At 41.1% G+C, this 23,957-nt stretch overlaps 1 protein-coding gene across 4 annotated transcripts in view; it reads right to left on the bottom strand.

Annotated features, from left to right (window-relative positions):
• ANKS6 (ankyrin repeat and sterile alpha motif domain containing 6) overlaps nt 1–20,590 on the bottom strand; it is a 44,199-nt gene extending 23,609 nt beyond the window's left edge. For all 4 annotated transcript variants that reach the window (XR_007766072.1, XM_050892241.1, XM_050892243.1 and 1 more), the window contains exons 1-6: nt 20,235–20,590; nt 17,338–17,837; nt 13,330–13,374; nt 9,631–9,835; nt 6,489–6,595; nt 4,252–4,400 (exon numbers count right to left, since the gene is read on the bottom strand). Coding sequence is in view for 3 of the 4 variants with exons in the window: in XM_050892241.1 (XP_050748198.1) it covers nt 4,252–4,400; nt 6,489–6,595; nt 9,631–9,835; nt 13,330–13,374; nt 17,338–17,837; nt 20,235–20,590 (1,362 nt within the window). In the remaining variant the exon portion in view is untranslated. The remainder of the gene's footprint in view (nt 1–4,251; nt 4,401–6,488; nt 6,596–9,630; nt 9,836–13,329; nt 13,375–17,337; nt 17,838–20,234) is intronic.
• Between the last annotated feature and the right edge of the window lie 3,367 nt (nt 20,591–23,957).

Here is a 23,957-nt window from a genome sequence, read left to right as displayed (position 1 = left end):
GCTTCGTTAACATATGCTCGCACCACAAACTAATCTGAAATGGAGTAAGTACAGCCACTATGTTACCATATAAAAAACTACTGCTCTCCGGCAAGATAGTGGAGAGGTTCGTCTTGTCCTCTGGAGTTCAGAGTATGGTGGCCTGAGCTCTGGAGTTTCCAGTCTGCTGCTGCAGAAGATTGTGGCCTCTCCATATACCCTACCACATCACACATGTACAGAAGCTGGAATAAAGGGCTTTAAACTAGACTGAAGCAGCCAAGTAACAAAAATGCATCTGTGGTTAAAAATAGCGTCTGTCAAAAGGCTGAAATCTAGTAGCAGTGGGAGAAGGCAATAGTATCAAAGAACAGAAAAATGGTGTTGCCACTTGAGAAATACCTTAGACATTTGTAACAATATCAGGAATGAAAGAATAAGGGGAAGAACTGGAAATCTCTGCCCTCAAACAACTTTAATCTAAAAAAGAAACTGAATGTGATAATTCACACTGCTCTAACACTGACATTGAGAGTATAACTTATCGAAGAAGCATAGGCAGGAAGAAGAGAGAGGAAATAAAATTTTTGCATATGGAAAAGGCACAACTTTGTTTTAAAGTCCACAAAATGGTGAGAAACAAAGCAGTTAACAGTTCCTGCATGAACGGAGTAAAGAACGAGATCATGGTTATCCATTACATAATCAGTAGGTAAAGGAACAAGGGCCTGTATTATGCACAAATAACAAATAAAATAAACACACAACAAAATAAAAAGTCTACTTACTAGTTAATGACAAAAGTGATCAAACAGGAGACACTGAAAAGGGTTTGTTTTTTAAAACTTCAAAAGCAGCCTACTTGTGATCAGACATTTTAGTATGAATACCATTAACAGGAGGAAGGTGGGAATATATGTGCATTTGCTTAACAGAGTAAGAATATTTAAATGAGCTTACACAAATTAAAACCAGACAAGACTGATTAAAATTACCCTAGAGTAATTATAGACAACACGACCTCTGAACAAATATTGATTATCTTCAAGATAAGTTAAGAGGATGGAAGAAGTTACAGAAATCAGGCAATAGGCAAATACATAACTACCCCTAGCCCAAAGAGGAAAATCTGAAAGTTTACTGATCAAAAAGCTTAACTTGAAAGGACATTATTGAAAAAACTTCGTACATCATCACAGCTCATAAGAGACAGCTGGCATGGGTTTGTTGGGAATAAATCCCACCAAATCAATCTCTCTCTCTCTGACAGAGTAACTGGTCAAGTGGGCAGAAGGGAGGAAAAGCTGTAACATAGCTTGACTTTAATAAAGCTTTTATCGCTATTCCATGTAACATTCATCGAACGACTGAGGAAAATATGGTTCAAGTAAAATTAATATAGGGAAAACACCATAGCCAAAAAACACATTAAGAGACAAATTACCAACAATTTGATGTCAAATTGGGAGGACATACTTCATGGAGTGAAACAGGAGTTTGGAAATGTTCATTAACAACAGCAACAATGAAACATATTTTGCACAGTCTATGGAAGACATCTATCTGGACAGTTTCGTGAGCACCTTAGATACTCTAAATTTAGACACTGACAAATTGACATTATTCAGTAGGGGTCAAGTTGACATGTAAGAAGAAGAAATCAAGTGTACAAATACAGAAAAGGATGTAAGTAGCAAAGCAGCCGTGCAAAAGAAAAAAAGAAAATCAGAGTCGTAACATACCACCAACTAAGTATAGATGCACAGTGTCTTACTGCTGCAAAAAAGGTGAATTTCACTGATAACAGCATGAAACACAAACCTGTGCAAGTAGTTTTTGTACGCCACTGTGTGATACTGAGACCCTAGTTGGAATCTCATGACTTGTTTTGGATCCCTCACCTTGACAGATACAGACAAATTAGAAATAGTAAGAAGTTTAGGAAACATAACCTGCAAACAGGGAAATGTGAATGAATTATTTTTGTTTAGTCTAGGGAAAAAAAAAAGATCGAAGAGAATACGATAGTTCTTCAAGTATTTATATAGTTCATATAAAAATGAAGGTGGCCACTGAACAAGAATCAATCAACTTAATACGCAGCAAGAGAGATATAGATTAGATCAGGGGAAAAAAATTCTGACCACAAGAAGTGACAAGCAGTGGAACTGGGTGCTGACGGAGACCATGGGACCAAGGGATCTTCTTCACCACAGTGAAAGAAGACAGAACAGAAACTTCCATCAAGGACGTTCTTGGCATGTTCATTCTGCCTCCTTATGTAAAGGCAGGTGAGCCTCTCGAGTTCTCTCTCATTTTTACATTTCCATGATTCTGTAGACAGCACATTCTGTCATTTGCACTGATCTAGACAGAAAATTTAGGTACTGGCTGAGTCACCATAAATATCTTTGGTTTACAGTCCTGGCTCAGCACAGAGCAGTTGTCTGCACGGAAGCACTGTTGTTACAAAACTCAGGAAGGTCCCTCACTTCAGCACTCTCTTCACATGCTGGTCCAAAGAGAGATGAGTTTGATGACTTCCCGCCAACCAATCTGAAAATGTCATTTTTACCCTCTCTGAACATTTGTAAGGAAAGTAAGATACGTAACATACTTGTGGTCAGACAGAATGGTTAATAAAGCATTAAGCAGTGACGGAAGAGAGGGTTATATTGACTTTCAGGTTATATATATCAGAGAAATATATAGAATACAATTTCTGCTGAAAAAGTGCTTGATTAAGACTTAACTTGTAAACACTGTAATATTTTGTAGTTTTGAGACCAAATACTTAAACATTCCAGACATCAAAATATTAAATTTGTGTCAGTACTCATGTGCACATCTTTATCATTGACAAATCTTTTTTTTTATTTCACTTCATAATCTTTTATAACCCTAATCCAAGTCTTTGTGTCATAACACTGCAAGAGTTGCAATCTGACCTGTTGTTGATCTGTATTCCATAAAGTCAAAAGCTGTTCTGACAATCTCCCATCTAAGTAACTGCATTCTTAAACAGGTCTATCTAAATTGATACTGAAGTTGTATCATATTGAATAATAGAATAGTCATATGAAAATAACCACTTGTTGCTTCATAGTTAAAACTGCAAAACAGATTTGAGCTAAAGTAGAATTTCAAATGGTCTTTAAAATTCATATCAACAATAGCCTGGAAATTACCATGTGTGTTTCCAAGACCCTGATAATATTTATACTAAAAATGTGAGATCATGGACTCAAGGAAATTCTGAGGTACACCATCATAAAAAATTATTCACCTAAATAAACAACAGCAACAGCAACAAAATAAACTAATACTTTTTCCTCCTCTTTCGGAGACAGACAATGTAAGTGGCAATATCTTTGCTTAAGTGGCACGCACTTGTTCTGACTCTATGTTGTTTCCTAATGGACTACTGCCAATTTCGAGTTAAGGATACAGCATGCCAGAGGACGTGTAAGCCTGAACTGCACACTGTTCCACTCTTCATATTAAAATCTCTGCTATGATGGTCTTAATTTTCAATGCCAATAGCCTGTTTCCATTTATGGTTCAAGTGAAGTCCACCCTCTGTCCTAGAGGTAGACAACAGATATAGCCTCTTAGTCTCTTGGGCTGTCTCGCACAGAGTCCTAGGAGTATTTTCAAGTACATTACCAGAGCTTCAGTTTCCTTCCCACATCATCCTTCCTTCTTCTAAAGTCTACTAAATACTATAAAAGTAAAATAAAAGAACTACTGCTGCAATTCCTACATAGAACAAACATATAAATAGGCAGCTTCTCACTATGTTAGGAGATACTAGCCAAATCCCCATAACACATCCACTCCAATTTCAAAAACAAAAGCGAAAAAAAAAATAGCAATGAGTATAAAAAGAATCTACTAAAACTGGAGTACATTTGGATTTTAAAGGCAGATTTAAAATTAAGATCATAATGGAAATTCAGTTCCAAAGTTACGAACACGGTACCTTCCACTACTTAATTATGAGATATATTTCTAGTCACTGAAATGCTTAGACGCAAACTCTTCCTTAAAAGTCCTCCCTTTGCCTTGCCATCTGACAAAAAGAAAGCTGAACACATGCTACATTTCATAAAACCAGGAAGCACTGTCAATGCGGAATTCAGAACACCCCCTCCCCCCCCAAAAAACCCGGTTACATATTAGATCCAAAGTACTTCTTAGCAATGACTTTCTCTGCTTCATAAATTACAGGAAACAATACATTGGATATTTATTAAGAGTGAATACATCTACCTTTAGACCTCCTTTGTCATCTGGCAACATTGGGACATTTAAGGATTGCCTACTTCTGGAACAAGGCAAAGATGATCTGTTGTTCAGTTTATTCTTGTCTTTGTCTACTTGCATGCATGCTGATGCCAGTAACCGTACAAGCTCTGTGTCTAAAAGAAAACAAATTAAGATAATGTTTAGTCTGTTTTGCTTTCCCAAATTATGACTGATACACTGATACTTCCCCTATAAATCCCATATAAGTAGTAATCGATCTACCTCTCAAACACAAAGCAGATGAATCCCCAAAACCTTCTTTCTTGACCTAGGTTTCCCATGCCTTCTCCCCACACAGTGAGCTGCAGTCTTACCATCACCTCTCTAAAGGTATTTATCAATATAAATAAGCATACTATTCAGTCGGAATCAGTCATGTGTGACCAAGTGAACTGCCTCCTCTCGCACTTTGTAGAAGAATGATATTGTGATGCTCCCTTCTCTCACCTGACGCAGAAGAGAGTAGAGAAAAATGAATGTTCTTTCTTCAAGCGTAGGTTGCAGAAAAGAAGCTTGAAATTAAATCCCAAAGGGAAAGGAGATGTTCAGCCTGGACAATGAAGGGACTGAAAAGACATAGTAAGAAAAAAGGTGGACAAAAAAAGTAAGAAAAAAAGAAAGGAAGAGGAAGAAAAAAGAACGAGCATGAGATGAGGACAGGAAAGCAAAAAAATACTCTGTAAATCTGTATTTTATACAGAAGTCAGGAAAAACTTTAAGAAGGGCAGACAGAATTGACACACAGAGAGAGAGAGAGAGAGAGAGAGAGAGAGAGGTAGCAAGACAAACTACTCTGTCCTACAAGAAGTTAGTCATAAAATAATTCACTGTATTTATTTTCTAAAATTTCATACTATTAGTGATCTACTTTTGACAAAGGAAAGGTATCTGCTAGTGACCAAAAACACCATAATGAGTATATACAGAGAAAACAAACATTAGTTCCATCAGCGGTGGTGTTTTTTGGCTTCAGATAAAGCAATTCAGGTACCAGGCAAGGTTATCAATAACAAATTATACGGACTTGTCCTGGTTTTGGCTGGGATAGAGTTAATTTTCTTCCTAGTAGCTGGTATAGTGCTGTGTTTTGGATTTAGTGTGAGAATACTGTTGATAACACTCTGATGTTTTAGTTGTTGCTAGGTAGTGCTTATCCTAAGTCAAGGACTTTTCAGTTTCCCATGCTCTGCCAGCAAGCAGGTGCACAAGAAGCTGGGAGGGAGCATAGCCGGGGCAGCTGACCCAAACTAGCCAAAGGGGTATTCCATACCATGGAACGTCATGCCCAGTATATAAACTGGGGGGAGTTGGCCGGGAGGGGCGGATCGCGGCTCGGGCATCGGTCGGCGGGTGGTGAGCAACCGCATTGTGCATCACTTGTCTTTTCTTGGGTGTTATTTCTTTTTTTTTGTTATATTCCTTTTCATTACAATTATATTATTATTATTATTAGTTAGTAGTGTATTTTATTTTACTTTAGTTATTAAACTGTTCTTATCTCAACCCACGAGCTTTATTTTTTTTTTCCTCCTCCCCACCCCAGCAGGAGTGGGGAGGGGGAAGCGGCTGCGTGGTGCTTAGTTGCTGGCTGGGGTTAAAGGCTGCGTGGTGCTTAGTTGCTGGCTGGGGTTAAACCATGACAAGGCTAAACAAACTACAACAAAAATTAAATGTATTTCATTGAAGTCTCCCCAAAACATGCTGCCTTTTTCTAAAGCACTCCCATAAAAAAACCCTGAACCCTGAAGTGTGATTTATCCTCAGCCTTTACAGACCTAGTGGGAGGTTCCACCAGGAGTTCACTAGTTTTGTTCTGACTGCACTCTCTTTGTCCTGTCCCTTTACTGCTGTGGAAATTTCTAGCTCCAGTTCATAGCTCTGTGCTAATGACACTACAGAATACCTGGGCCACCTCAGTCAAATGCTACTGAACTGGCTCTGGTGACACAAACAACACATTTTGGAGCATCTTCAAAAACAAAGGCAAGAGGAATGCACAAAATCTGGTATCCCATAAATGTACACACTCATCTAACCAATTAACTCAAAACCCACCATTTTCAGGCAGTATCCTTTCTTGGTCCAGTCCAGCCCGGACCTCAGAGGATACTTCCTAGCAACTTTAATGTATTTTCTAGATTGGAAGGGATGTTTATCTGTTTATGTTGCACATTTCTTCAGTGCTCTTTGAAATAACATACCTGGATCATTCAGCAGCATTATCAGGTCAAAAGCTGTGTATCCATTTTTCGCACGAAGATTGACATCAGCTCCTTGATTTAACAAATACTTTACAACATCTTTGTTTCTTTAAGGGAAGAAAAAAAGGCATTGCTCATGTTAAGAAAAAAAAAAGAAAATTTTAATACTCCATTTTCATCCTTTTATACCGTTGCTCCTCAATTAGAGATCAGAGTTTTACCTTTTCTATAGCTAACCAAGTCTAAAATTTGTTCACAAGCTATTCAGAAGCTCCCATGATTCCTTTGTCAGTCACTGTTTACTCACTGTGAATTACACTAATCAACATGCAGAAAGTCAGCCTAAAAAACCTAATTTGAACAGTCAGTTCCTTAAGCTGACCCTTTGGAACTGACTCTGGAATTTGTTGCCAAACACCTTCCCAATGAAAGACCATTACTGCCTAGGGCAAAAAAGCAGATGGAAGGACAAAGGTCAGTCCAGTAGACATCATACACCATCACTAATACTTCAACACAACTTCATATTCAGAACAGGTAAGAAAATGCACACAGAAAAGCCAAATTGACTGAAGATAATTTGTAAACTCCAAACAGTACTTCACTTAATTACAGATATAAATTATATAATTGAGAAGGCACTTTATCACTTCCTTGAGGTGTTCAAAATGCAAAACCAATCAGCATTAAATGACAACCAACACAAACACCTTCCAGCAAAAGCTCATAAAAGCTAGTTGCGTAACCCTCTCCTCTCTCATACACCTGAATAAATACGCAGGATTTGCCTCATGAGTTAAAAACAATACCGTAATTCAGCCTACAAAATAAGTGAACAGACAACAAAGCTAGGGAAAATATATTTAATACAAAACTCCTCTTGGGCAGAGACCGACCTTGTATAAAAACAAACTCTGACATGTGTAAGCAACACAGAGCAAAAATGTTCTTAAGTGGCAACAGGTGACTACAAACTCTAAGACTGAAGCTGACAAACAGATCTCAACCTCTCCACTTCAGAGCGTTACTTCTTACCATACAAAGTTTTCACTTCTGAACTCACTCCAGATAAAAATCAACCTAAAATGGAGGAGGAATGTTTCTCCTCTCTTCTAACAAAAATTCTGCTTATCCCCACCACAGCTCCTCTGCTTACTTGCCATTACTTTTCTTCTCTTCCTTACAACTGTGTCATCCCCTCATCCTGCTTTCCAGTCCTGCAGCTTGAGGGCACGCAAAGACACAATCCTTTAGTGCCCCTGGCAGACCTTGCCTGCTCCCTCCTTCAAACCAGAGACCCTCCACAACACTGTTGCTCCTGAGAAAGGGTAAGCTGAGGCTCTGCGGAGGCTAAAGACTTCTAGTTGTTACGAAAATTCGCAACTGGCCTATGCCAACCAAGAAGAAAGGCTAGGACGCGAAGTATAGAATTACAAGGGTAAATATTTATTCATGCACATGAGGTGTCCAAGCCAAATTGGGGCACCCTGAATGTGGTTTTACACAGGGTTCTTGTACACTTTGAGCGTTTAGGTACAACACGATTTGATTAATCACTAACACCCACGCTACTGATTACTAATCATAGTAAAACTTTGCAAAGCAACTGTATTTCTGCAGCATTCTTGCTGCTTGTCTATTGATCCAGATGTCCCTGGAGTCAGTTGTGCTATCATTACTTATCTATGATGCCAGACAACATTGGGAGGGTTTCAAAGACGTGTTAGAGGGGCTATGATGCTGGCGTTATCTTGGTTGACTAGGGATATCTTTTATCCTTCATGGACAGCTCTAAGTTTCCAAGAAGCCAAGTCCTTTCCAGGGCTGGGATGTCCTTCTGGTTCTTTCACTGAGCCAGCATCCTTTAGTTTGTTCTACTTAAGCATGAACAATACCAAAGTCTCCAATAAAATTCCACTACCTCAAACATTAAGCATATTAACAAAGTTAATGCAATTTCATACTATATAAAGATTGATTGATACAATAGGGAAGGGAATTCTTCTAACACAGTCCTCCAGGAAACTGAAAGGGCAGTATTTGAACACACGCAGCACTCAGCTGCGCTCTGTGCTTCCACAGACAAGAGGAGTGCCTGAGTACCGGCAAGGGAACACACCAGCAGCCCTGCACATCCCTTTCTGCTGGTTGCTTCTACTCCAGCTGTGCGCTGGGGTGGCTGCTGCTAAGAGAAATGGCTGAACCAGAAAAAACAATCTTCAGGCACTACTATCAGTACTGTGTTGGTGAGGAAAACAGAGAATCTCACCTTATGTAGGTCCCAGGAACTACTTCAGAAAATTTTCACAAAGCAATGACAACTTGACCTCCTATTTTTCCCCTCTGTTGCACTTTCATAGTCCAATGAGATCTGCCGACTAAAAATAAAAGCTGGAGCAGAATATCTGCATTTGTACAATTAATGTGAGATTTACCAGGCAGTGAGGTGCATCTTCATCTTGCTGAGGGCCTCGTCTACAACAATGGAGAAAAGTTCACCTTCCTAAACCGAATATCCTGTATTCAGACAATGCCAAGTATATGACAGAGATCACAGGTCAAGTTCCAGGCCAGTTTCTGGGGTGTGACTCTTAAGTGCCTACCTGCATTTATAAATTAAGGAATTGTCATTTAGAGAAAATGACAATCAGTTCTCCAGTGGGCGCATTTCAGAAAACTCCATGAAAACTAAAGGCTGAATAGGGGAACATAAGAATGGTTTTAAGACTGGAAAATATGGCACATAGAAGGGTGATTGCCTTGAAGTTTCACAACTTGATGTAGGCCTACAACCCTGGGAGGGGGTGAGACTATCTTACAAAACACTAAAAAACATCAAAGGATGGAAGCTGAAATCTGCACTGAAGCTCCCAGTGCCTGCCTGGAGCACTATGTTCACAGCACTTACTGAGCAAGATTCAAGTTCCCAAATGTGCCACTCATTCTGAAATCCAAACAGCATTCAGGTGTGCTCTGAAAAGCTGAGGACAGTGCACGAGTCATGGAAAACTGAGGTCACAAGCCCCTCAATTTCTCGTAAGATCCCTCTGCTTCCAGAGTCAGTATCAAAAAGATTTCTTCTACTGAGATGTAAGAAGAATGCAACTTCTTTACTGCTAGATCCAAAGAGAGCACGTCTTACCCGTGGTATGTGGCCTGCATTAGTGCTGTCCAGCCATGAACATTATCCTGTTTGTCAATATCAGCATTTTTCTCAACAAGGAGCTGAACAAGGGGCAGCTGTCCAGTTACAGCTGCAATCATTAATGGAGATGCACCATCAACATTGGTAATATTGACCTGACTTGGGTCTTCATCAACGATCTCTTTAACCAGCTGAAAATTTCCTGCAAAACAGTGATAAAACACCATCTACATAAGCAACAGAGAACTGCTTCGCCACTGAATTAATATGTATTTTGATTTGCTGACATTGGTCTACATTTAGTGGAATTAAAACAGAAAAAATAAAGTACTAGAGCAACTAAAGCTACATGTTTGTACTGATCTTTGGTCTTTTAGTTAATCAGTACATCTTCCCAGGCTACATAAAATCGTGGCATAAGCACGAGGCACTGTTTTCCCTCATTTTCCCTACCTGTACACTTACAGTACAATCCCATTACAAGACTCATTCTCTGAAATGAACGACTAAGCTGTAGAGGCTGTATAAACTGCAGTGCATCCCACATGTGAAGACATAAGTAGGGAATATTTCTATTAAATTGTCATAAGATGATGTCATGCAAGGAAAACTGACGATGCTGATGACACCACGATTTGTCCTTCAGCAGGATGAAGATCCCTGTTCCATTTCCATAGGCTGAAATCACAGAACGCAACAATTTTAGAATCAGAGAGAGTGGGTACAAGGGCACTCTGAAAAGTGGTAGAGGCCATCCCTTGCCTTAAGCAGGCAGAACAACGCCCGATGTCACACTGATCCATAAGTTCCTCTTACAAAGGGGGTTTACTGATTCTAAAAACCTCTACTGATAAAATTCCACAACCTCCCAAGGAATTAATCTATTCCAGTGCTCAACTTTCTTATATTCAGAAAGTTTTTTTTTAATTCTGCCTCCAATATTTAAACTAAATCTCCAATGCAAAACTTCCCTACTCCTTGCTCAAGAGTAATGCGTTATTCCTATCACCTTTAGGAATTAGTTCTTTAAAAGTGAACCTAATGTTCAAGTTTCCACATAAAGAGGCTGGTAGTCACTGACTTCTTGTATAGACTACGAAAAGCAGTACAAAATATGCTACTGAACATATTTTTATCAGGTTGTGGGTTTTTTTCTAAATGTTAATAAAAGTAGGAACAAGTACTTTTTAAAAATGTATGAGGTAGTCAGGGTTATCTTAAGCAGAGAGCGTAAGCTCACCCACCTCCCTTACTATTTTGATGACATATGGCAAGCAAAAGCAGGGAAGAAGTTAAGAGGAAAAAAAGATCTCTGTGACCGAATATGTACCACTGTAGGAACAGAGGCAAGAAGAAGCAAATCATCAACTGCCATGCAAATGGAAAAATTCTCACCTTTAAAAAAAACCTTCAGATGGTAAACTGCTTCATGACATGGGCTGCCTTCAACTCAATCGCAGGCATGAACATTTCCCTTGGAAAGCCAGTCAGAATCCCAGACAAACCCTGCAGGCACTTGAATGCACTCACTGAAACTAACACCCACCTGCACCGCTCAGCTAATTTCTTGGAACAGGAAAGATACAAAAGCACAGAACTACTTTTTTTATGTCCCAATTTAGTAAAAGACAGCAGGTGGCTTTTTTAACACAGACCTGCATCACAGACTTTGTTAAACAGAAACCCTGGAACCTACAGAGACTCCAGAATTGACTTTGAACTCTGGCCTGGACACCTCTTAACCTCGTGAGTTGTTTTTTTAACAGTGCTGCCATCCATAGCCAAATATTTCAGAAAAAAACCAAAGGAGTATGCTGATCAGTATTCATTTGGATCCCCCCCTTAAGACTCCTTCCGACCCAGCACTAACATTTATAAATCTCAAACTAAAAGTCACAGGGGTACAAGAAGGGCAGCTGAACTCTCCAAGATCGAACAGACCTGAGGCTTTCCTAGGAAAAGGTTTTGGTAGCTTACGTGTGAAGAGTCGACATTTAAGAGAGAGCTCCTGGTACTGCTACCTATCACCTCCTTCTTCTCCGCTATTATGTCTGCCCATTTCCAGTTCTGGTCGCCTGAAAAGCCATAAACTTCCTGAGAAGGTGACTTACGATGGTTAATTGAAAAGCAACTAGTAAACTCTTGTACCAAACCCAGGATGAGATCTGAACAGTAAGGCCAGAGCTGACCATTTAAAACACACCTCTAACTTTTCAGTAGGAACACAGCAACAATAAAACTTGGAAGATAATTGTCGATTTAAAGATGCATTGCTGAAATCCATTTGGACAGATATTCAGAAAAAATGGCATTTTCCTTCACAGAAATCACTAATTTACAAATAATAATAATAAAAAAAGATCTAAAAATCCATCAGAAACTGTGAAAGTTGCTAACTCAGGGCTCTCTTCAGCTCCCCGTTGAAAGCAAGAAGGTGAACCATACCAAAGGCTTCATGATTATGTTACAGTCAGGAGTGGGTACATGGACAAAAAAGCTGGAATGAGAGGTAGTTGTGCGCAACTCTAAATGCCACAGACATAGAAAGCACAGCACCAGTAAGGATTATTAGGTCCACTGCACGCGCAAGGCTGTATTACCAATGTTTCCTGATTGTCTGGGGCATCTTAGTCCCAAGTAAGGACAGGCTGACTGGAGAAGAGACCCCTCTTAGGTCTCATGGGACACCTCTCATGACTTCACTGGACATAAGATTGAATCTCACATGGGAATTACATCTTCCAATATTTGAAAAAAAATATTAAATACATCCATTAGGAACTTTTCTTTACTACTGACTATTTTTTTTCTGACTGTCTACATAGCTAGGACTGCTGGCAATAGGCTAAACGTGCTATCAAATAGCTGAAAACATTTAAATGGCAAAATACCAACTATAAGAGCAGGAATCAGATAAGGTTCAAATACTGAATCTCCCTAACCTGTTGAAGACACTGCAAACAGCGCAGTTTTCTGACCTGAGACATTATCAGGAACCTCAGCAGAAAGTGAATAGTCTTGTTTCCGATGCCAAAGCCATCAGATAGCAAGCCTGAGGCCAAACCCTTCATTTCAGTACTTTTTCCTATGCTGGAAGATCCAGGAAAATAGGTAACCAGAGAGCAGCTTGCCATCCACCAGGGGTGCAATGCATCAGAGCCTGGATCAAATTTAAATCAACAGGATGGCACTGGTTCTTTCTGTTTGCCACAGAACAGTTTTACCAGTTGTGTGCTCATGAAAGTCACTCTTGCTCATGAGAGAACAGGCAAGATCTGAGACACGTATTCTTTTCTTGAAACAACTTGAAAGAGCAATTACAATGCTCATACGAAATAGAGGCCAGCATATTTTCTGCACCAACTAGCACTTTTCTTTTCATACTTCAAGTTTATGAGGAAGGAAAAAAAAAAATCATACTAAAGGTAGCACGGTCTTGGAATAACTGGAACTACTATATCACAGTATTTTGGCATGAAGGGCACAACCAAGAGTTCATAAAAATTTTCTCATATTGGAACGTGAAGACAAACAAATATAAACTACAGAAATAAATGTATTTTTTAAATTAAAAGAAAAATAAGGAAAAAAACAAAGTCGCATGTAAAAACACGTCTCATTTTCCCATGTTAGCAAACAAACATGCTCTGAAGTTACAAGAACCACACATGGTGGAAGAATCCTGTCAGTACTTACCCAATTTCAAAGCATGAAAGACATCAGGTTGCCTCTTTTCTGTATCTGGAAGAAATAGAAATATTTCTATTGGCAATCATTAAAAAAGCAAAAATGTATAGTAAAATTTTTATAGCAAAAACTATTAAAAATTTACATAAAGGTACTACAGAACTTATGTTTAGACATACATTTAATAAGAACAAAGAAAGCACCGATAACCTTTTTATTCCCTTTGGGAAGAATGACTCACCTGTATGGTTCTCTGCAGTGCTAAAGCTACAAACTATAATAAAGCACCAGTACAGACTTTTGCCTTTCAACTTCCATTCTCTATCACGAAATTGTATTTGGAAACTTCTGTGTTTCCTGCCTGGAAGACTAAAATATCAATTAAAGAACCACAGTATGGTTCTGAGGTCCGGTGTAATCCTCTGTACAACAGCAAACACTCAAATAGTGCACGATTATTTTGAAAAGTGACTCAAAGGGAGTTTTACAAGCTGTCCCATTTTTATTTTCTCTTGAGTATTGCCAGGTTAATTTGTGAAGGTCACAAAAATAATAGTGATGATTTAACTACACAGCTTGCTATTTGTGCATTAATAGATATCCTTCAGCTCCCAGATCACCATCCCTGTAAGAACTGTAATTATTACAAATTTTAGTATTTTGAGTGAAGGATCATTCCTTCGACATGCCTTCAAAGTGCTTTGAAACTGCTGACACTATGTAAGAAGAGGAAAAAATAGTGACATATTTTGCACCTTCCACTCAAGCCAGAAAAATATATCCTCCTCCATCTTCCAAAACATTACTGACACTAGAGAATCAATGGGGTAAAAAGATTTTAAGGAAAACAAGGAGAAGTTGAGAGATTTCCTGAGCCTGATTCTGCCATTTTTATGATAATACAGAAAAGGTTAAAGTTCATAGCTTGACTCCAAAGGAATTTGAAAATCCTGAACAAAAGAAATTGCTGGAAAGCCCAAAAAAACATGAGAAACTCTTATTTTAAGACTGGGAAAGAGAGCAGTGGGTCCTACATTTTCTCCTGGTTCAGAAACTGCTCTTATAGAAGGAGCTGTGTATGAGCTCACCATTAGAAAACAGATTTCAAAAGACTAGTTTAGGAAAGGACCAGACTCCGTACTTGGCATGTGAAAAGCCTGGAAGAGAGGCAGCCTCAGGGAGCAGGAGACCACGAGGAGATGCCAGAAGGAAGGACTGCTGTCTGGGTAAGTCGAAGCAAGGACAGGGACAGAACACAGGCAACACCCCGGCCATTTCGGGTAGTTCTGAATTTGCTACTGAAAACTGCCCTGAGAATAGAGTTGCTTTCTTTTGGGAGGCAATTCGCCCTATCTATGCCAATGGATCAGAAGACAAGTTCCTTTTCTGCTGCCTTCTGTATGAGAGAAAGAATCTTTTTTCTTCCCAGAATATACAAGACTCCAGTGCTAGGAGGAGACTGAAGCCATGATCAAAAACCAATGCAGAAATTTGTGTGGAAGCTTAACGTCTTTACCCCCCTCTGCCCCAACTAGTTACTACCCTTCTGCTGACAGAAACTCCCCCTCAGCAGAGGGGACAGGAATGCTCATCTGCTTTAAAGCAAGTCCACTCTCCTAGCTTAAACAGACTTCTTCAATACTTCAAGTCGTATAATTACAGAAGACTTTCAAGACTCATCAGGCCAACTCTGCCTGCACATACGTTCTGTATGTGCAAACACATGGGCAATGTATAAAGTGCTGCACTAGTGAATCCCACAGATGTCTGATTCTCTCTGTATACTGTAACCAACTGATGTCTATTCCTCAGAGACCGGTCATGAGCAAGCGTCTACAGTCAGCCGGTTCTGTCTGGTAGCGTGGCTGTATGAAAACCCTAGCTCCCACTTAACCTATGAGTCAACATCTGACTAAGTTAACACCTTCTCTGAAGCAGAAACAAATGTCAGATTTTTGTCCTTGCTTCTTAAAGTACAAGGGAAGCTTGACCTGGAGGAACGACACCAAATGTAATTAAAAATTTGGGGGGTGGCGGACATGTCCACATGGCAGTGTAATATCGACATAATTAGGTAAGATTTAAATAAGCCTATTTGGGTATCACAAGTGGCAGAGAGCTTAGAGTGGACTATCCTACCCTACAGGCTTTCTGCCACCATGGCTGGATGGGTGGTAGCACCTGGAAAGGTTCTTTCTAGGGCTAGCCACATCCTTAGATTTCATAGCCAGTACTCCAAAGCTGAAAAATCCTGATGCAGCTCTTCCAAACCCTCTTGTTAAGCACCTCTCAGCACTGGTCTGCATCATAAAGCACAAATACCTTGAAAAGTATCCCCAAACAGCCACATACAGAACAAGGTCTCAATCTCTGAAATGACTTATTGACATTCAAATGTCCAACACAATGTCCAAACCAAACTGTCTGATTTCAGGAACAGATGGAATGCATTTCTGTTAGCATAAACAAACTTCTGGAGAAGGAAAGAGAAGCAAATCCACAATTCTTTAACAAAACTAACATAAGACATTCATAACATTATTTTATAGAACCAGCTAGAAAGAAAAGCTAATTTGGAAAGACATCTGGGAGAGATATCCGCAATAAGACACACAATATACTATTCTGTCCTTCTGGTTGAGTATATGGTACTGGATATACTGGTTAAGCCTAAAGGAAAAATGTTGTAGTCTAAGTTTGCTCAAACCTTCCTAAGCCTTCAGATCCCCTAGTACAAGATATTACCTCTCTCTACAAAATCCTGGATTTCTTATATCCTTCCACGCTCATGGCTAAAGCTACATGACCACCACACATTCTTTAATTACACCTTCACAAAATTTTTCTTTATCAGTTCTCTCATCTTATTCAGTGCACATAACGAATGCATTACAGGGCAAAATTAAAAACCATAAAAGCAGCATTTCTTAACTTCATTATAATTGAGATTTGCATTGAAATAATGTTATTTTAATCTAGTTTTGTACATACACGAGCAGTGTGTGTGCCTATCCGTATGTGTGTGCACACACAAACAGGCATATTCACATTTGAAGGGAGGAGGCTGCTTATAAATTTTATGAAGTCCTGAAGTTAATTAAGTATTTCCCTCTTCTGCAAGGAACAGAAAAGTAGGGGATGTGCCGACTTGTTATTCATCCACATTAATACTTGGTTTTCTTAGAATACACAGTCCCACTATCAAAGGACTTTGAGGAGGTTTCATATATTCAGAGAGTGGTAGAAGAAACTGTTAGGTTAACCTCATCTGGTTTTCTGCATGTCACAGGCCTTGTATGCGACACCCAGTGAAGACAATCTGATGATGAGCTTTAGAAAGGCATTTAACCTTCATTGCAACTGTTAGAGATTGCACACCTCTACTAAGCCACTCCAGGTGTAAGCTTCACCGCAAAACATAGTGTCTTATTTCCCATTCAAGTTCTTCTAACTTTAAACTCATAGTTTTTTTCTTTGGCTGCCATATAAAAAGGCCCTCCAGTATTGGACTTCCTGTCCTTAATGTGGACACTTTATTAATCACACCTCTTAACGACCTCCTCATGAAACTAGACAGATTGAATTTCTTCAGTCTCTCCTTACAAGGCAGGTTTTCTAGATTTTATATATTTTAGGTTTTCTTTGAGTCTGTGATATCCTTTCTTTGATATCCTATTCTGTTTTTTGTGTCCCTTCTTTAGTGCCATTTCAAGTAGGCCTTTGTAATTTTCTTCCTAAATGAGCACCTGGATCATATGTTCTAACAGTAAAAAACATTTAAAACATTAAAACATTTTAAAATGTTTCACATTATTTTTATTACAGGACAGGAATCTTGTCATGCTAACATGAAGGTAATCTGCTGAAGTTGGGCATTCGTGCCTCACCCGAGGTAGGTGTACCTACTCCAACATTTTCAAGAGAGTCTAGTTAAAGAACATCATACAAAATAACCTCTTTGATTTCTAAATACGCAATCAAAACTTCAAGAAAGCGAAACAAACTAATGCTCCATACCTGCCTGGGGTCTGATCGTTGTGAGAGATTCCAGGTAGTCCTTCATGTCTTTGTGTTTGAAGCCAACAGAGATTTCAAAAGGTGTTTTATGTAGCACATTCAGGTGATCAGGATTGGCACCCTTCTCCATGAGCTGCTGTGCCAAGCTCACCTTTCCACTAACAGCTGCCAGCATTAAAGGACTCCAGCCCATAGTCTTCACAGTGTAATTACAATCAGCTCCCCAGTCTAATAACAGATGTACCACTGCCTCATGTCCATGCTGAGCAGCTGCCATTAGTGGAGTGATATCGGGAAGGTCGTCTCTGCTGCTGTTAAGTACGCTTGTGCTAAAATGGTCATAATTGTCTACAAAAGCTCCAGATTCCAGCAACAATTTCACCATGCTGACGTGGCCGCCTCTGGAGGCCATTGTGAGGACACTGGCTCCTAACTTATTCTGTGCATTGAGATCAGCACCATTCTCCAGCAAGATGTGAGCCACACTTAGATGTCCAAACCTTCAGAGAAAGAGATAAGGAGGAGAATTAACACCCTGGATGGCAGAGGCTTCTCAAAGAAAACCGGCATACTCTGAACACAGGAAACTTTGTTACCAAATTGGCCTATTGACTAATACACTATGTGGGAACATGCACACATCACTGAATGTGACAGTGGCCACCTTACTGGAGGAGAGCAATCAACAGCTGAGGACTGTAAACCAAACCGTTCCGCATGTACCAGTGACCATGCTCATAAACCAGACACCTATTTAAGAGGATGTTCTGGTCAAAGCAGAAATGTGCTAGCCTCATTTTCAACTGCATGACATCAACATGTAACTTCCATAAACCAGAGAGTCGCTCTCATCCTTTTATTTCCAGGCCTGTATCACATTCAAGAATCAAAGCCAGTTTGCAGAGATCTTAATTCAGTACCCTCATTACTATTGAATGAGTAGAGTAAAAACTTCAGAGAGTCAATGTTAAAGAAAAAAAAAGACCATTTTATGAACTGGATAGCCAATCTTTTGTATTTGCATCATCTCTTGCTTTCCAGTTGTGAACCGTCAACGAACTCCCACAACTGAAGAAAGCTCAGAGAAGACAGGTATCTGTCCATGAAGCTCAGAGAAGAACATAGCTTGTGCAGTGCTTAACACAATCAAACTTTGATCCTGAAAGCAGGCTTTGTACGCTGCAGCAAAGCAAATGTTAGTTGAGGAAATCCCGAAGAATGCTACTAACCACTAACAGCAGACATGAGACCAAAACTCCCTAGTTTCCTTTCAGAAAGCACATAGCTGCAGAAGGAAGCCTCCAGGGCCTGTCTAGTCCCTAGGTCTATCCTGGTAGCCTTCACTGCGTCACCTCAGTAGAGACTGCAACCCCTGTACACATGATTAATTTTATGCATATATGCTATCTCTGTCAAATTTCAACAGGACTAACCACAGCCAGAAAGTTAAACATGTGCATAGTTTGAAACCTACGTTTGTACAAACACTATGTTTCCTTTTTGGTTATCCATTAAAAAGAAAAAAGAAACATGCTCTTCCACTTTATGCTTTCTCCACAGGTTTCAATGATATCTACAGTACTTTGCAAATGGCAGCAAGTCAATTTTTTAAAACAGTGAGAGGGTTATAGTGATTTGAGTTTATTGTTTTTAGAGAATGAGCGTACGGTTTTCATTAATGGAAAAAAAAATCTAAGAATGTTTCTGCAACTTTTTCCTTGCCCTTTTTTTTTTTTAACCTTCATAAAATAACAAAATTGTTGAACCTTGTCTTCCTTGTTCTTACTGGGAAACCAGCTGTGTGACTCATTCTTTGGGAACTTTCTATGGGCTTTAATAGAAAAGAGAAATGTTGACTTTGAAACAGACTCTTTTCTTCCAAGTATTTTAATCTGTTATGAAAGCAAAAAAAAAAAAAAAAACAACCCCAAAAAACATTTCTCCTCTCAATTAAGCATTCATTTATTATAGGAAAGCACTGCCCTCCAACCTTGCAAAACACATCTGTAAACCCAAGGGGTACTTGTATATGTAAAGACAAGCACAAACATCAGCGTTAGCAATACGGGGACCTCCCACAACCCAGCAGTGGGTTACACAAAGCATGGCGTCATTGATGCAGAAAACAATCCAATTTTGTCATTAAACCCCTCAGCAATGATTTTCCATATCCTCCAGCAATTCACTTAGGAAAATGTGGAAAAGCCAAGTGAAATGAATTATTTGTTTGCTTCAGTATGTTTTATGTCAGAGGTGACTTTTCAACAGGTAGATAAGACACACACACACACCAACAAAAATGACAGAAAATGAAGTAAGGGTGTGCACGTTATCTTCCACAGAAAGAAAGAGGGGAGCAGTGCTTTCATGTTCAGGTTACCTCCGCCTGCAATTCTGCACCAGCTTTACTCAAGAAACAGCAAGCACAGCTTCAATCACCGCATCTTTAATATGGAAAGAGAAAACCTAACGCCCCAGCGTAACACCCAAATTTAAACACGACAACTCCTCCTCACCCACCCCCGGGGAAGGTAACAGGTGACCCCTCGCATCCCCCCGGGATAACCACCGCTACACCAGCAACGACCGACCGCGGCCTACAACATGGCGCCTCCCCGCCCTCTCTCACACACGCTGACCCGCCTTGAGCGCCCCCCCGCCGCCATCCCCCGGCGCTCCCGGGCGCCCTCCCCCGGCCTGGGGAGCGGGATTTTGAAGACGAAGGGGCCGAGCGCCGGCGGCAGCCCCGGGGCGGGGAAGGGAGGGCCGCCGAGGCTCAGCCTCGGCGGCCCTCCCTTCCCCGCCCCGGGGCTGCCGCCGGCGCGGTAGCCGCCCTGCCGCTGACTAGGCCGGTGCCCCGCGGCGAAGCGGGATGGCGGCCGGAGACCCTCCCCTACCTGGCCGCCTGCATGAGGGGGCTCCATCCGTAGTGGTTCCTGCTCTGTACTGAGGCCCCCTTCCGCAGCAGGAACCGCACCAGCTGCTCGTGGCCCCCCGCGGCGGCGAACTGCAGCCCCGTGTTGCCGGCCTCGTCGGTGCAGTCCACGGGCACGGCGGAGGCCGGCGGGGCGGACGGTTCGCCGCGGGGCTCCGCCGCCGCCGCCGCCTCCTCGGTACCGCAGGAAGAAGGGGCCGCCGGGTCGGCGGTGCCGCCGCTGGGCAGCCCCAAGAGGCGCCGGGCTGTCTCGCAGTCACCCTGCTCGCAGGCGCGGAGGAAGAGCTGGACCTGGGGGGGCACCCCGCACTCCCCCATGGGCAGCGCCGCCGAGCCCCGAGCAGCTCGGCCGCCCGCGACCGCCCCCGCCGGCGGCGGCTCGGCGGCCGCCGGGAAGGCAGCGGGGAGGAGGGGACTCCGCTGGCGGGAGGAGGCCGGCCCAGGGCGGCCGCACTGCCCCGGCCGCTCTCGCAAGGCGGGGAGGGGCAGCGGGGCCGGGCCGCACGCCGCGCTCCTCGGAGCCGGCAAGGGGCTTCCCAGCCTGGCCCGCGGGCCTCGGTTGCTCTCCCCGCCGGGCCGCCCTGCCCTGACCCGACTGGCAGCCCCGGCGGTGTCACCCCTCCATGTCCCAGCCAGCGCCTGGGTCACCGCGGCTCCTGCCCCCTTCCCCAGCTGTTTTCTGTCTCCCACTCGCATCCGGGCTGCAGCCGTTTTCCACACCATGTTCCTACTACCGTTACTGACCCCCATACAAAGAAATGTCTCCGCGTTACGTGTTTTTCTGCCTGGGGTCATCGCAGCAAGCCTTCGCTACGGGGCTTCTTCGCTCTCACCCGACACAACAATCCCTTTTTCCTGTTTTGTAACATGACTTCTACAGCCTGGTGTGGTCCCTCCCTGTCAGCCCCACTCCGCTTGCATGATACTTCAGCCTTTACTTGCGCCTTCCTACTTTGTCTTCCCTTTGGCTCAAAACCAGCCTCTTCCTTCACTGAAATACAGGATTCACAGTTGAGTCATTCCCCAAAAAACAGATTTCCTGCCCCCTGATAGCGCCAGTCAGTTAGGCTTTTGCTTTAAGAGTTTGAGCATAAATTTGTGATTTCTTGTGGCGTTTCTAAGTATATTCTCTCTAGCTTGAGCCTCCCTGGTAACCTGAAATCTTTTCCAGGTTATATTGATTTACAAAGTGAGAAAAAAAAATAAAGCATGGATCAAATAACTCTTGAACTGCAGTTGACCAGTCAATTAAGGATATTGTGTTACGTCCCTATAAGTTTGGGCAGGTCCTTCTTTATTAAAATCAGTGACTTCAATGTCAGAACATGGCACTTATTAGAGCAGTGGAGGGTTTGGGGATGAGAGGACCAGGAGAGGTTATGGGGAGTGTAGTGAAACCGCCAAATGCTACTAAAATGAAGCCATCCCCTGGTTTTAGGCAGTGGCATCCATACCTTCCAAGTTATATCACTTTCTGCCTCTGACCACGTGCAAATCCAGATTGCCAGACCATCACGGCAAAGGGCCAAACAAGTTACACTTGGAGAAAGACTCCAGCAAACAAGAGTACTGGCTGTGTTCATGACCACTTAAACCAGTCCTCTGGGAAAGTACTGTTCACAGCAAAGAAAAAAAATTACTTACACCTTTGCAAATTTATCATTACAGAAAGAACAGGACAATTCTTAGACAGGGTAAATATTCAGCGATGCTTCCTCCACTATAGATACCATGTGTTAACTCATGTAAAATATGTAAATATTTAACGTATGTACTTATGCTAAATAATTTCCTTAAGCATAAAGATGCTTATAGTGGCCATCATCAGAGGCAAGATACATGGCTAGGTAGACTTTTGGTCTAGCTAGTACAACCATTCTTATGTTCCGATAGTATGAGGAGCTTGGCATTATCAATATAGCTGGACAGTGCAATTCACTCTGTGTAAGATTTCAGAGCTTGGAAGAAGGGAATGACAAGAGTGATTAATGCAATACATTATTCATGATTGAAGAAAACTAGATCATACTTACCATGTCAAAGTGCATGCTCGGATATAGTCACATTAGTGACAGGATCGCTCCAGTTTATCTTTGAGATAAGCTACTGTACATGTTGATTGTACAAATTTATGTTATGTAGCTGATGATTACGCTATCAAATTCTAGTAATGGTTTGAAACTCCAGACAAAGATACCATGAATGTAATTAGGAACCTAACAGCAAAAGATGCAACTCTTATTTTAAGAAACTCATAAGTAAGCAATAGGAAATATTTGTTGGGGTTTACAAAATGAGAGAGGAAATTATTTGTGCTAAATTCTGCTGCTGTCATCTGATGGTCATTACTATCTTCAGCCAGCATCCTAGGCATTTATACAGATATGATCACTCAGTGATTTCTGTCACTGATTGAGAATCAAAATATCATGAGGCAAGAGAAAAATAATCAGATCTCTTCTGAAATGAGAATTCTGAAATTCTATGCTATAGAATATTCTCATGGTGATGCAGTACCAAGCTCTCTGGAAAATATAGGAATTCATTTCTTCACCAATGAAAGAACAACCTAAGCCTTTCAAACTGTTCATTAGGGTAAGATGATGGAGAAAGCTTAGGTTGGAAGATAATACAGGAGAAAACAAAACCAAGATTCTCAAGTACAGATTGTGCATTAGTTGTTTGGAAGGTTTGTCCAAACTGCATCCGGTTTGTCCAGCCAGTGAAAAAAGCATTGCTTTTGAGAAGAAATTCCTTCATGTCACCAGTGTGCTAATTTGTATAGGTCAGTGTTGGATTGCTCTGAGGTTAAAATAATTTAAAATGACAGAGAAGAACCTGATGAATGAAAAAATGACTTTAGACTAAAGGAGACGAGAAAAGTGCAAGGAACAGAACAGGCCCACCAAAAAAAGCAGAACAGATAAGGCAAGAGCAAACACGTGAGGTCAACATTTGTGAAACTTTTCTAACAGAAGTCTCCACTGCAAATGATATCAAAACACTTGCAGGGAGATAAATGGGCCAATATAAGCTTTATTAAAGCTACTCATAATACAAGGTGACATAAAGGAGGTAAACTTAGAGCCATCATTCTGCAAGAGACAGAACTCATTATTTGCAAAACAAAGCCTAGGAAACCATTAGGGTATGTAACGTACCTGCGGAGCTAGTAAAGTAAGTATAATATAGCAAATGTGCAGTGATGTAGAACTACAGATTGGCCAGGTAACATGTCAAAAAATTCTGTTGCTCTTACAGCAGTAATAGGATGTAACACATTTGGACATATCCTTATACCATGCCACACGAGCAAACTTCTACCTCATATATAATTCAGGATCACATAATATGGAAGACTATAAAATTACCATCATAATCAAAAGCATCTCAGAAAGGGAAAAATGCAAGGAGTCAAGCAATCTGTTCCAAAGAAATCCAGAAAACTAGAGATAGCTGACTCAGTCATAATCTTCATTATGAAGGTCTGGGGATGATGGTATCTCAAATCCCCAAATATGATGGCATTATTTTCATGGCAATTCAAGGAGTAAAAGGCTTATTTTCTACTGTAAAACCTTACTGATGTGAATCACAAGGAAGTCATATTTCTGAGGAAAAGAAGACTGAAAATTTTAGCAAATGTTTTGTGTGAAGACTCTTATCTCTCTGCCTTAATGAAAAG

Source organism: Gymnogyps californianus, chromosome 2 (genome assembly GCF_018139145.2).
Source record: "Gymnogyps californianus isolate 813 chromosome 2, ASM1813914v2, whole genome shotgun sequence".
Classification (NCBI taxonomy): domain Eukaryota; kingdom Metazoa; phylum Chordata; class Aves; order Accipitriformes; family Cathartidae; genus Gymnogyps; species Gymnogyps californianus.
Note: the sequence above shows the minus strand (reverse complement) of the source record. Positions and strands in the feature narration are given on the sequence as shown.